The sequence below is a fragment of the Spea bombifrons genome, chromosome 3, assembly GCF_027358695.1.
Source record: "Spea bombifrons isolate aSpeBom1 chromosome 3, aSpeBom1.2.pri, whole genome shotgun sequence".
Classification (NCBI taxonomy): domain Eukaryota; kingdom Metazoa; phylum Chordata; class Amphibia; order Anura; family Pelobatidae; genus Spea; species Spea bombifrons.
Window position 1 is genome coordinate 16006371 of NC_071089.1, and position 15315 is coordinate 16021685.

At 41.6% G+C, this 15315-nt stretch overlaps 1 protein-coding gene across 1 annotated transcript in view; it reads left to right on the forward strand.

Annotated features, from left to right (window-relative positions):
- Positions 1-12113: 12113 nt before the first annotated feature.
- Positions 12114-15315, forward strand: part of SHLD1 (shieldin complex subunit 1) — a 29881-nt gene continuing 26679 nt past the window's right edge. Inside the window, exons 1-2 of the mRNA XM_053460419.1 lie at positions 12114-12221; positions 14655-14840. Of these exons, the coding sequence (XP_053316394.1) occupies positions 14660-14840 (181 nt within the window). The 5' untranslated portion in view covers positions 12114-12221; positions 14655-14659. The remainder of the gene's footprint in view (positions 12222-14654; positions 14841-15315) is intronic.

Here is a 15315-nt window from a genome sequence, read left to right on the forward strand (position 1 = left end):
GTCGGCCTGGTGACACCCCCCTGATGAGTGCCACCTGGGGCGCGCCCCCCCCAGGTACCCTACTGAGTGCTGCCCTTTTTTGCTGGAGATCACTAAAGTTTGTCCTTTACAATGTACTGTGGAGTTGGTGAATTGAAGCTGTAACTCTCCTGCCACTTCCATCGTCGATATTTTCTTCAAGCATCCCAGTATCAAAATGAGTCTGAGAGGCCGCAATAAAACCACGCCCTGTCACTGAAGAAGTGTGGTGCCTCATGTGTTATGTTAAACGCTGTGGTTTGCTAGGAACTTGCCTGATCCTCAGTAGGGAACTGTTTTGATGGGCGTTGCTTCTTTATAATACCGTATTTGCTCGATTATAAGACGAGGTTTTTTCCAGAGCAAATGCTCTGAAAAATACCCCTCGTCTTATAATCGAGGTCGTCTTCTAATCAGACCTCATTCTGCTTCGGCCGTGCTGCTTACCGGGCTTTGATCGCGAGCAGCTCTCTGCTATTAGCAGCAGGAGAACAGGAAGCTAGCACAGTCCTCACATAACTCTACCTCCCCCTCCTTCCTCTGGGGGTGGGGCCAGAGAAGTTGCTTGCACAGCCAGGCCCCTGCAGAAGTCTGCGAGTGGGAGATCTGCAGTTCAGGTAAGGGGGTGTGGGGGTGGGGGGTTTGAGCATGTGTGTGTATGTGTGATTAATGGAATGAATGAGTATTTAAATGTTTGTGAATGAGTGTGTGTGTGTGTGTGTGTGTGTGATAGCATGGATGTGTAAGGGGGGAGGGGATGGTAGCATGGCATAGGGAGGCTGTAATCACACTTCTAACATCCCCAGGTTCCAGCATGTACTTGGCTTGATAGGAGTGTGATTGCTGTTAGCAGTATATATATATATATATATATATATATATATATATATATATATATATATATATATATATATCTCCAGAAATGCATTTTAACCCCCTATATGCCACTCAGCCCCATGATATGCCTTTTAACCCCCTATATGCCAGAGTGGCATATAGGGGTATAAGGCATATCATGGGGCAGAGGGGCATATAGGGGTTAAAAGGCATATCATGGGGCACAGTGGCATATAGGAGTGTATAAGACATTTCTGGAGGCAGAGTGGCATATAGAGGGTTAAAAGGCACATCATGGGGCAGAGTGGCAAATAGGGGGGTATAAGGCATTTCTGGGGGCAGAGTGGCAAGCCTGGGGGCAGATGTGCATAACTGGGGGGGGCAGGTTGGCAAATAAAAGGAAATAAAAAATATATTTTTCTCAATCATAGCTTTTATTAAATATGAAAATTAGTTTACATGAATTAATATTTACTAGTAAAACTTTTTTCCTATAGGGTAGTCTTATATTCAGGCTTTTTTGTTTTTTCCTAAATTAATATTTTGATTTTGGGGGGTCGTCTTATATTCGAGCAAATAAGGTATGTTACAGACTAAATATTGATGGTGCTGCAGTGGCGACTCTAGAAACAATATATAGGGGGGGTGCATAAGATACCACAGTCAAAACTGGGGGGGCATTCATAATTTCCACCATTAAATCATACCACTGAAAAACAGATAGATAGATAGATAGATAGATAGATAGATAGAGATCTATATAAATAGATATATTACTTTTGCAATATATATATATATATATATAGATAGATATTTCTAAAAGTAATATTTGAAATAAATATTATAGAGTAAACAACACAATACCTTATCTTTTCCAATAAAGTCACTTTTTTGTCCCCTGAAGTCACTATAAATTCAGGGGGGTGTTTTATCTCTGGATAAGTAAAAATGAAATAGATCCTACTGTAAATTAAGTGCCAGGAACAAACACCAGGACAGTCTCTGCCACACCAACACCCAAACACGCACACCAGGAAAGGCTCTGTCACACCAACACATACACCAGGACAGACTCTTCAACACCGACACTCAAACACACACCAAGACAGGCTCTGCCACACTGACACTCAAACACACACAGGACAGGCTCTGCCACACCGACACCCAAACACCAGGAGAGGCTCTGCCACACCAACACTGACACTCAAACACACACCAAGATAGGCTCTGCCGCTGTGACGGTTCCTAGAGTCACCCTACCCCTCAGTTAATGTTATCCTGTGACATGAAGCCCTTTTGTGTGTTATTAATAAAAATGTATTTTATTATTGCCTTATTTTCCTAACCATTTACACCTAGCACACTAAGGTCTGGGATATAATCTAATCAAGATAATGTGTATTCCTTATTTTAGTGGTGTCTGTGTCCTTTTGTATTGTTAATCCCTTTACTGCCCCTGTTGTCTCTGGGAGGCAGATTAAGGGGGTGGTTTGTATCCCAGTATCTTGTCTTATGTTAATGTGTGTTTTGCTGGATATATCAAGCCGTCTGTGTCTAAAATAAATCAGTTCTCTTGTTGTACCTAAAGACTAGTCTTGCCTGGTCATTTGGGTACTGGATAGCGATATCCCTTTACTTTGCTTGGGGATATTGCCTATGGATTGTGGTGAATTGTCAGATATTTTATTGTCATGAAGGCAGAAGTCGCTCTTGGCGGAGAGGGACAATCTGAGGTCCCTGGTCGGTCTGTCACAGCCACACTGACACTCAAACACACACAGGACAGGCTCTGCCACACCGACACCCACACACCCACCAGGACAGGCTCTGCTACACCGACATCCAAGCACACACACCAGGACAGGCTCTGCCACACTGACACCCAAACACACACAGGACAGGCTCTGCCACACCGACACCCAAACACACACACCAGGACAGGCTCTGCCAGACTAACACCCAAACACACACACAGGGACAGGCTCTGCCACACCGACACCCAAACACACACACACACCAGGACAGGCTCTGCCACACCGACACCCAAACACACACACCAGGACAGGCTCTACCACACCAACACCCAAACACACCAGGACAGGCTCTGCTACGCTAACAGCATTGCAGGTATTGATCAACTGAATAAGACATACACACCCTGTATTTAAATTTACATATATAATGTATGGAAACACAGCATAGCAGATATGGATCTACAGAATAAAACAAAAACCCAGCTTTGCAGGTATAGATCAATTGGAATTCACATAAAAACATGGCATTAAAGGTAAAACCCCCCTAAATTAAGGTATATATCACAGGTTGCACACCCCAAAGCCAGTCCTGGCATCCACACTGCTCACATAGAACCTGACCAGCACCTAGATAACACACATAGGATTTTCCATCTTTGTCCCCAAACAGCCCAGCACAAGTCAACTTTGTTCCCAAACAGCCAACCTGTGCCATCTTTGTCCCACAAATACCCTGCCTGTGCCATCTTGGTCCCCAAGGCTCAAACCTCCTGCTAGTGCCATCTTTGCCTTTCCACAATTATACATCTGATACACACAAACACTTTTACAGTCACTCACTAATTCACACTTTCATTCATCCATTAATTCATACTCTCACTTATTCACACAATGCATCCACACATTAATTCATACTCACTCATTCACACTCATTCATACTTATTTCAATATTACTACCCTCTTTCTCACTATCTCCCTCCCTTAGCACTTTCTAACCCCTCTCCCTACTCACTATTTACCTTCTCCCCCCTCTTTAGTTCACTCACCTTTAAGTCCTGCGGAAGGAGCATGATGCTTCTGTCTTCCAGCTCTGCCGCGGCGCGCGCTGCCGGTATATGCCAGCACCGCAACGGAGGGAAATTATTTATCAACCAGACATCCACCCACAAGGGAACTTATTTAACAACCAGTGAACTTATGCACCAACCAGACATCCAGCCACCAGGGAACTTATTCAACAACCAGGGAACTTATGCACCAACCAGACATCCAGCCACCAGGGAACTTATTTAACAACCAGGGAACTTATTTAACAACCAGGGAACCTGCACACCAACCGGGCACCCAGCCTCCAGGCAGCACCATTTAACGACCAGGGAACCTGCGCACCAACCGGGCACCCAGTCCCCAGGCAGAGCATTTAATGACCAGGGAACCTGTGCACCAACCGGGCACCCAGCCCCCAGGCAGCGCATTTAATGACCAGGGAACCTGTGCACCAACCGGGCACCCAGCCCCCAGGCAGCACCATTTAACGACCAGGGAACCTGCGCACCAACTGGGCTTGTTTTTTCCCTCAGAAATCTCATGGTGCTGCCACAACCACAAGGGATTCTGGGTATGCGCTTGAAAACAAGTGGTGATCTGGTTACTGCACCTCTTTCCCAAGTTTTGTCTAAAGGCTGTCTTGTACAGCGGGCATTTACTTTCAAGGGATCCATAAAGTGGATATAGAGGCAAAAGGTGATCATTGTTGACCTTGTTTACATGCACCTACCCAGAATCCCTTGTGGTTGTGGCAGCACCATGAGATTTCTGAGGGAAAAACAAGCCTTCTGGCTTGTCTGGTGTCTGTAGATGAGTGTGAATAATGCTTCTACTACCCCCTTAATTTTAAGTGGAAGGGTTTTCCATCACCTCTACCCACCATAACTTTTGTTATCAGACTTTTTTTGGCATGACTGTTACCTTTTGGAAACCTTGATTTAAAACAGTTAATACGCTGACAGTTAAAGTTTATGAGAAAGTTATTTACCATTAGTATATGCCTTGGTTTTCTATGTGAACGTTGACATTTGCAGAGATGCTTTTTAGCATAGGAGTGTGTTAAGATAATGTACTCATTTGTTCTGTGTTTATACACAGCCCCCCCCCCAGATCCTATCCGCTTTGGAGTGCTGGCTCCTGAAATATTTTGACAGGCTATATCAACACCTATTATTAACTAGCACTCATTGACGTGATCCAATGATAATTATTGCATTGTGTCCCAGGGGAAAAATTCTATTGGCAACAAGACTATGGGGGAGGGAAAAGGTCCCAGATCATATATTTTGCATATCTTTTGTGTTCAAATGACAAACTATAAACGAAAAGTACTGTGCCTTCTTTGTTAGGTCATGAAAATGTTTCTTATCAGGATATCCAAAACATTTATTCATGAGAAACAGCTTTTATCTAATTCACTGAGCTTACAGCGAACTCACCAGGTCAGTTAGCTGGTTAGCAGCTGCCACAAGTACGAGGTGGTATGGAGGTGGGGAGCTATAGAATAATGATCATCCTGTCTATAGGGGTTGCTCTCCCCTGTACCTGTTTGTATTCCTTGGTGGCTTAACCCCCATGCTGTTTGACAGGCTGTGATATTGGTGAATGTTTTCCTCTGAAAACAAGGCTACCATAATGGGGGGGGGCATCATTACAGCTGTATTGGCATTATTCTTTAATGAACTCACACTGGTGAACTCCTCTACATCCCCACCTTGAAATCAGGGACTTGAGGGGAGCACATTTAAAAGGGATGATAATAATTACTACTATTGCATTATAAATGTATAATAAAATTCTGGCAAATGCACATTAGCCATTTGTAACTCTGTTATCTCAGCCTGGTCTCCGAGAAGAGAGAGAGAGGGCGCCGAGTGGTTTTATCTTACCAAGTTGTCAGTACCCGCTTGGCGCCCCTCTCTCTTCTGCGAGCCCTCTAGCTCGGTCTCGGTGCTGGCTTGTAATGTTGAGCGCCGGAAGATGACGTCATTTCCGGCGCTCAGCATTACAAGCCGGCACCGAGACCGAGCAGGGAGACTCACCGCAGGACTGCTGAAAGGTAAGTACGGGGGGGGTAGATAAAGGAGGGGGGGAAGGGTAGATAATGGGGGGGCGGTAGGGAAAGGGTAGATAATGGGGGGGCGGAAGGGAGAGGAAGGGTAGATAATGGGGGGGGCGGAAGGGAGAGGAAGGGTAGATAATGGGGGGAGGAAGGGTAGATAATGGGGAGGAAGGGTAGATAATGGGGGGGCAGCAGGGAGAGGAAGGGTAGAAAATGGGGGGGGCAGCATTTTAAACTTCGCCCCAGGCGTTATTTTGTCTTGTGCCGGCCCTGATAGGATGGCTTAGTCCTAAGGACTTACCTCCGTGTCCAGTGGGTACCCTCCAAGCCAATCCTCTGTTGTCTGAGGGATTGCTGACCCGCTCAGGGTCACCTCCTGCCCCCTTTTGGTCCATCAGACCTTCTGGAGGTAGCAGGGAGCACTAACACTCACCTGCTACATCCTCCGGTACTCTGTCAGTGTGGCAGGCCATTACTAGGCCCAACTAGCAATGCGTGTCTGCACGTATGTGATGTCACGTACCCCCGAATGACCCTTTATGTGCTCAGATAGACTTGCACCTTGGCTAGTAGTCAGCTTTGTGTTTTGGCTTTCACTTTCTCCCAGAGTTCCAACACCAAAGTTTCTGCTTTCAGGAGAGGCAATATCTTTGGATGCATGGACTTATTTGCATGCAGTAAAAAAGTGTTCCTTTCAAACCTACTATAATGGGCCGAGGAGGTATGAAATAAATGCAAATATATTACCTTGGGAACAATAAGGAGAACAAAGGCATATTGTGTGTAGGAGATTTATGCATTCTGTTGGTTCTTTTTATTTTTTAATATTCACGGTTATATAACATATCTGTGTTAATGCCAAAGTAATCACACTGCCTCTGGGATTAAAAATGTGAAAACAGTTACCGGTGTTGTTTGTTGCAAACTTGTGTCACACTGTGAGTATTAACATTCTTCTTCTTTAAAGAAAGGAAAAGCAAACACGCTGCCTCGCAGATGTCGTTTATAAAAGCAAAGGCTGTTTACGTAACTCTTACTTACAGTGTGGTGGGTTTTCATAGATGACCCCATAATTTCACCTAAGGTTCTCTGTTCCTTGCGTTTCTCTCAAAACAATAACAGGCTAAAATGGTTTAAAACGGTGGGGCCAGACTGGGGAAGTATGCCTCCCAACTGTCCTGCTTTGTCTGCCAAGATCCACCTCTGTCCAGGTTTTCAAAACAGAGGTACAGCTCAATGGGACAGCAGAATCAGGGACCGCAATGATTTCTTTCACTGGTGTCTGGGACATTAGGGAACGCATGCTGCATTGTGCAGAGCTCCCAGTTTGAGTGATACTCTACCTCCCAAGCTCCGCTACCTATGTCCCAATTTGCCTGGGGTATCAGTTGAGAGGTGACTTAGCGGGCCTGGCACTTTAACCCCTTCAAGACCGGGACGTACCTGGTACTTCCGGGTCAAAGGTCACCGACAGACCGGGACATACCAGGTATGTCATCGATGATGCGCGATCCAGTGTGGCTATGAACGCTGGGATCGCGAGGGGCGGCTGCTACTGATCCGTAGCAGCCACTCCCCCTCAATTCCGTGCACGTGATCCCTTTGAAGCGAATCACGAGCACGGAATTTAAATATTTAAAAAAAACCTGCGGTCTTCAAGGGAAGACGCAGTTTGCCAACGTCGGTCCTGAAGGGGTTAAGGTCAACGGCCATCAAATGATGTATGTTATGGTGGCCACACATTACATGGCTGCATGTATCCAGCTGGATCTGATCTACAGCTAGCGTGGCTCTATCATAAATAAATATCAAATGCGATTATCGTAATATGACATAACGGTACAAAATAGCAAAAAAGACCCCATAACATTCTAGTGGATGATGTCACAATTTCAGCTACTTAGTCTCCCCTTTGATATTAGAGGCATTTGACAAACACATTAGTCTTCTCAATGGGCTAAAGTGTCAGCTCATGTACAAGGTTCCCAGGTATGGTGATTTATCAGTTCAGAGAACATGTTTCCACTGCTCCAGAGTCCAGTGGCGGTGTGCTTTACACCACTCTAGATGATGCTTGGCATCGTACATAGTGTCTTCGGCTTGCATGCAGCTGCTTGGCCATTGAAACACATTTCATGAAGCTCCCAACACACAGTGCTTGTGTTGATGTTACTTCCAGAAGCACGTTGGAACTCAGTAGTGAGCGATGCTACTGAGGACAGGTGATTTTATTACCGCTTCAGCACTTTAGAAGTCAGCGGCGCCTCACTGCGTGGATGCACTCTTACGTTTCCATGCCACAATAAGAGCACTTAAAGTGGACCAGGACAGATCTAGCAGCGCATATAGGTGGCATCCTATTTACTTAAATAAAGTGTAAGCTAGCTGTAATGTTGTCTCCTAAATAATACTGTTATCTAAACTACAATAACTGGCTCAGGCTCTTGAAGGGTTGAGGATCTATCCATCCTGCACGCCCATATAATCCTGAAGTCCTTGACAGACACACCCAGATACATGATCATACATTATGATCAAACAACCGAGTTAGGATACAGGAGCCAGGGAGGTAATACTTCTGATATACAGGCAGTCTAATGTTCAAAGTGTACGCATGCTTTATTTAGTACACTTCAAACTGAAAGACCTAACAAGCGGGGTAGAAATCTTGTTTAATCAGGGTGGATGCCGCTGAAGATTAATAATCTTCAGATGCCTGCTCATTCTGATTAAGCGAATAACACCCTATTTGATAGAGGACGTTATTGCTGCGGTAACCCCCTCCCCAATTATACTCTGACGTTATGAGGTTGTTGTGATATATATAAATATATTTACCATCTCAATTATCATAAAGCACATGTAACTAATACTTTTTTGCACTCATGATACAATTCTGTAGTTTTCACTATATGAAGGATAACAATATAGCCAATTTAAATATTAGAAATGAATGCTCATAGACATGATATATTTAATAAAATATGTTTAACTGCATCAAGGTTTTCCTGTGATTGGCAGTTGATAGCAGAGCTGTAACTAAGGCTCTTGGTGCCTGGGGCAAAATTGGAGGCCTGTCTTGCGTAGATGTCAAAAAAGCTTCAGGAACAGGAAAGAAGTACAGCCTCCTTCTCCTTGGGGTACATTGGTGAGATGCATGACCCTGGTTAGCAGCTAATAACGAAGGGTTAACATTCAAAGAAAAGAAAATATCTCCATTTCAGTTGATTGATTTTATTTGGTACTTTGTTTTATGATAATTCTATAAATATGTACAATACCCTCGTTATGGGTTTGTTTCATATAATCTAATCTGTAAATGTAGCTACATCATTTGGATTCAAGGAACTATATCAGGAGGTGAAAGTCTACATGTCATTAACTGCAATATGTGCAAACAATGCTCACAAAGCAAAGAGTTAACATATACAATCTGCTAACCAAACCCCAAAGCAGGCAATTCATTATAAATTGGCAATTCATAATATTTGCCTCTTATTTGTATCCTCATCCCGTAATACCAAACCAAAGCAAAACAAGTCGTAAAGCAAAACTTTCAAAGTGGTCTTAATGGGATGGTCCAATGAAAAGGAACCTTTTATAGTTTGCTTTGGGCAATCAGGAAACTGTGAAGGTTTTGGACCCTCATTACGGCCCAAGCAGCGCTTCCTTACTGCGGTCTTATTTTTTGCCTAATCTTGGGTGAGGTAGTTTGATTCACAAATATTTAAAAATTGGAGAAATGTCAGAAAAATAGGTTATAACCTAAAACTATGGTAGGTAAGTGGAACAGCAAGCACAAGTGGTTAATTTAATGTTGGAATTTAAACACACAAAATAGGCACAGGGCTGCCATCAGTAATCTTGGACTTAGTACATGCTTAATACCCATCCCATCAGCCTACCCATGTCCATCCCACTGCCCCACCCATCAATCCACCTTAAGATCCTTCCATTAGCACACCTTATGTGAACAAGGACAAGCCTAGGGTTAGTGGCATCTGGGTGCAGTATTTATTCAAGGCTTCAACACCCACTCACTCACTCACTCTACCCTGGTACGCTTACACACATATTCTCTCACACTCCTCCACTCCCCCTTCCTTTAATCACAATGACAGACTTCAATACCATACACTGACTCACAATAACACACACACACTAACACAATACACTTACACACTATATACCACCGTACCGTAATTGATACACATACAGTAACATTGTGCTTTTCATTGGTTGGGTTGTATAGGACATTAGACTGTCTTTTTACTGCAAGGATGGGAAATTCACACATATAACATTTCTGGTTTGTTGTTTACAGGTCACAGACAGCTTTCTTGCCTCACAGACATCTTGCTCAAGTTGGAGGTCAAACTGTCTTGTGATATATTTATATAATCATTATCATTCTATTTTTGTTCTTGGAAGTATTTCTCATTTTACTGGATTAAGGCAAAGGGCAATAATACTTTTAAGAATATGACATTTTTTTTTCTTTCACCAAAGTATATTTCTTTAATAGTGAAGCTTACATGTGCAGGATTCGATCTTAAAAGTGATGAATGCGTTTTTACCGTATTTCTAGAAGCTATGGTAGGATGGGGTGGCATTTTGCTAATCTAGAATATTTCATGTTTTTGGCCATTTAAAATCATAGGCCGGGTGCTTAGACATATACATGCATCATGGTGCTCTGCACTGTCTGCAGCCCCCCCCCAGCTATGTGATAATAAAGTGTGTGAATACGGTGCATTATTTTTGTTCTAAATGCCAGTTACATAAATAGCTGTCAATCAATCACAATGACAGAAAACTTCACTAAAGCCTCGTCCCTAGCCAAACCCTTTCCCACAACACCAGACCAAACACTTTACACTGCATAGCTGGAGTCGTTTTCAGTGTTGTGAGGGACTTTTACTATTACATTTATTAACCCCTTAACGACCTTTGAACCGTCAAAAAATTAAATAAGCTTAGAAAGTGATCAACGCTTAAACGGCGTTACTGTAATGCCTCGATGTCGAGGCATTCAGCGAGGCCGAGATAGGCATCGGGGGCCATGTCTGGCCTCCCCGGGGGGTCAACAGCCGCCAAAAAAAAAAAAAAAAAAAATGGAAAAAAAAAAAAAATGTGCTAACATTTAAAAATAATTATGCAGTGATGTCACTAGATGAACCATCCAGTACCAGCAAAATGTGTAATAAAAATATAAAAAAAAGTATTAATAAAATAAAAAAATAAAGTTTATTATTTTGAGCAAGTGCTAAAATTTCTCAAAAATCTCAACAGAGTTAAAATAAAAGCACTTCAAATACCCAAAGGGTGTCTAATATAAAAAAAAAAAAAAAAAAAATGGCTGATGGGGTAAATTGGAGCGGCCGAGCTCAAAGATAGGGCATAGGTACAGACTGACCAAAACGGAGAAAAAAAAAAAGCGCACTTCCCAAATGTGGCATTTTAAATCTCAAACAACACATGCATGTCGGGTATCACTGCACTCAGGAGATGTTCCTGAACACACATTGGGGTGTTGTTTGACAGTGACATATACCAGAACCTGTATATCTATAACTAAAGTACAATTTGTATGAAAAAAAAAAATTACTATTACAAAGTTTGACAAAGTGTGGTTGTATAACTGTTGCATGGAAAGGGTTAAAATAACAGCATTTGAAATACCCTGGGGTGTCTAGTTTTCAAAAATACATGGTTTGAATGGGTTAAATTGAGTTAACCAGCTTCAAATATATTCCAAAGAGGAGATGGAGGCAGACTGACCAGATCTGTTAAAAAAGGTTTGGAAATCATAAAACGCTGCTTGTACTTATTGCCCTATAACTTACAAAAAACAGCAAAAAAAACATAAAAACATTGGGTATTTCTAATCTCAGGACAAGTAGTAGAATCTATTTAGCTAGTTTTTTTTACTTGCTTTTTTAGGCGAGTAAAAGATTTTTCAAATAAAAGTCATAAAATGTTTTTTCTCAACTTTTCACCATTTTTTTTTTTTATAGTAAATAAGATGATACGATCAAAATAATGGTATCTGAAGAAAGCCCATCTTGTCCTAAAAAAAAAACCAATATATAACTTATGTGGGTACACTAAATGGTTGAGGAGAAAATTACAGCTGAACACAAGCACCACAAAAGTATTAAAACAGCCTCGGTCCCACACGGTACAAAAAGAAAAACCGAGCCCGGTCCTTAAGGGGTTAATACTTCTCTAGCGTTACATCGTATGGGAATTTATATTCAGGATTAACTAGATTGACAATATAATCATTGAATTGTCTGGAAAACACTCCTAAATATTTAGGCACTGCTTTGTAAAAAGTCAATCCTGCAGCCGTTTTTGTTTGTCTCAGTGTGGCCACCGTAGTAATCGCAGAGAAGTTGTTGCCGTTCTCTCACCGGGAATCGATTTCCGTTCCTTTTGCCGTAGGCGGGAGACGTACAGGCGCTGTGAAGCGAGTGTGGTTGAAAGGAAGTATTTCTGAGGTAATTTGGCGCCATTATTCAACTTCCTTGAACTACGGAGGAGCCATTTGCGGCAAACTAAAAGAAATTTACCTCCAGCAGGTGCTATCATTTCCCCGCTAGTGATTGCTTTAACCCCGTGTGGCCCAGAGTATTAAGAAATGCAAATCCACGCATAGTTACATAAAACAAGTTTTTAATATAAATATCTGTCATACACGGCCGACATTTCCAATAATTAACTCATTTCATTTGCGTAGTGGTTAGTAACCCCCTGTGTGCCGAGTACAAGTGTAGGTTAATAGGTGCGGCTGCCCTGGTAAAGCTATGCGCAGAATACCTAGAATGGAATCGTATTTTTGTTAAGGCTATCTTTGCCGGAAACAATTGACACATTTCATCCTCGTTAATTTTAAATAGAGGTTTCCGTTGGCTTTGGTAATTCGTCCTGCGTCACTACAATGCCTGAGGCCTACTTTATGTAAGTGAGGCGCCCCGCCAGTCTGCCTATCGTGGACAAAATCCCAGCGTGCCTCTCGGCCAAAGAGCGGCAAATCTAAACACGAAGCTGCAGGCCACGCAGCCTGTGGCCTTCATACTGTGCTTATGTTCACTTTTATACATTTTAATGAATTCATATAAATAATTTGCTGTTATCTTAACTTTAATGTACTGAATAAACCCAATGTGTGCACTATCCAGTAGTCCTGTATAAGCTCTCAACACCTTTTGAGTGGTTTACTGTTCTTACTGTTTTACTGTTGATGTGCACAGGCGTTTTTTTTCTTATAAAGGAAGACTGGAAGGGTTAAATTGGTTTACATTAGAAAAACAAAAGGCACCTTAGCGCAAGAACAATAAAGATGCGGAACTTGATTGACATGTGCCCTTTTTCTTCCCACCTAAATTAATATGATAATGTTAGATAAGTCATCTACTGGGTTATCCTGTACCCAAAAACCTTTTTTGCGATATGTGCAATCACAATTCCCCTGCTTTGTTAATGTACTCGCATAACTTATACATCAGTTTTTCAGTAGTAGTTGGGTTCACCAAAATGTATTAAACATGGCTGGGTAACAGCTCCCTGGCCAGTTAACAAATCGCAGAGACATCATCTCCACCAATAATAGAGCATCCGTGTCTGCTCTTTTGCTGCAGACAGAACATAAATGTGTATGTACCATATGAAGAAAAAAAATCCTAATAAGAAAATGAATAGATGGATAGGAAGGTGTGCTAAAATCACACAGAATATCAACAATAACTTATCTCAGCCTAGTCTCACCCCTGACAGCTGAGGTCACAATTTGTGGCTGAGTTGCCTGATCAACTGTAACAGCAATCTAGAAAGCCTTTACGTCCGGCAACGTTATCTATCACTGGTGTTGCCAGGGAATTCCCGTGATGTGGAATCTCTGGGACGATAGAGACCCTGATCGGGTCACCTGGCACTGTAAGTCCACATACTTTTGGCCATATAGTGTAGCATATTTTGAATGGCTTTGTATGTTGTATGTTATGCTGCCACCCAGTGGCTTTTATGAATAAAATATATAAAAGACGTCTGTGAGCAATGCAAGCACCAAATATGCCTGAAAACAAGTTTCACAATTCTTACTTAATTTTGACTTTACATCAATTAAATTGCAGTTCCTTTAACGGATTCCCCACCAAATTTGATGTGTAGGGAGAAAAATACATAATTTTTAAAATCTGTTCACCTAATAAAAAAAGTTGTAAACATTGGAAATGGCTAATTCATAGATAATTATTTTCTTGTCACAATGTGGGAAAGTGAAAATTCCAATGGTTTTAGGCTTCCAATGATATTTAAGGATCTTTATATTTTGTTTCTATTTCTTTACTCCTTTTAAAAATATAAAATGCATAGGGTTTGGTTACCTGAAATTTTAGTTTTATTGGATTACAGAACAATACTACAGTTTTGCCACCCAAACACAGCGCCTGAACTTGGCGAGTATCACTCCTATGTAGATGAAATCAGGGGAAATAGTAAACTTTTTCAATCAGAAGAAAGAAATCATAATTCTTAGTATAACCTGCATCTCAGATGGAAAGAAGATTACTTATTTATGTATGTAAAATAAAATGTACCGTATAGAGTACAAGATAGAAAGGAATAAGCATTGTTTGTTAGTAGGGTATGTGGTTCATCAAACAGTGTCAATAAATACCTAATATTAAAATGCTTCTCAAAAATTCTAACTGTTTTAACTCTGTGCACTAAATTTGTCTATGTTGACAGAAACCGTATTGAGGTGGTTTATGTGAAACGTTACCCGTTGAAATATTAGTCCCCGACCAAAGAGTACTGATGTTACGACACATTATACATTCATATATTTTTCAGCATTTTTCTATAAATATGAAAAACTCTTAAGTAGTTTGTATTGGGGTATATAAATATTCTATTTTTCTTCTTTCTGTTAGATAGAATGGAACAAAAGGGAGCCACGCCAAGTCAGGCATCTGAATCTAGCAATGTATTGGATATCTCCTGGACTTACGACATATCGCACAGCGCTCAGCAGAGAGAGCCTCCTGATGGTATTCGGGGAGATGACTTCAACATGCCTTCAACACCTGCCTCATCAGGACCTCTAGCGGATGATGCAGGCAAGAGTTATTTTAATGAGGCTTTCTGGTTTTAGTAGCTGCTTATTGTACAGATTTCATTCACATATCGAAACAGATTGACATCTGCAAATTAGAAAAAAAGTATAAGCTTAAAATAAACATAAAGAGTAAATAGCTGTCTTTAATGAACTTAAAACATTCACTAATAAACAGAAAAGTAATCTTTTTGTTATTTTTCCTATCAAACAATTGATGTTTTAACACTCTTTGATCTCTGTGAACAAGAGAGTGCTAGCACTTTCTGGCCCAGGGGGCAGGCAAAGCCAAGAGACCCCACTAGGAACTAATATACACAGCGGCACACGTATTTACACACATAGTGTCACACTTACACAAACTTACAAGCTCACGCTGACACATACTTGCACACTCTCACCCTACCTCCCTTACCGTCTAACTTTTACTCACTTGCTCTCTGCTTCACTCATTTACTCTCTTAGCTTCTTTCTAGCTA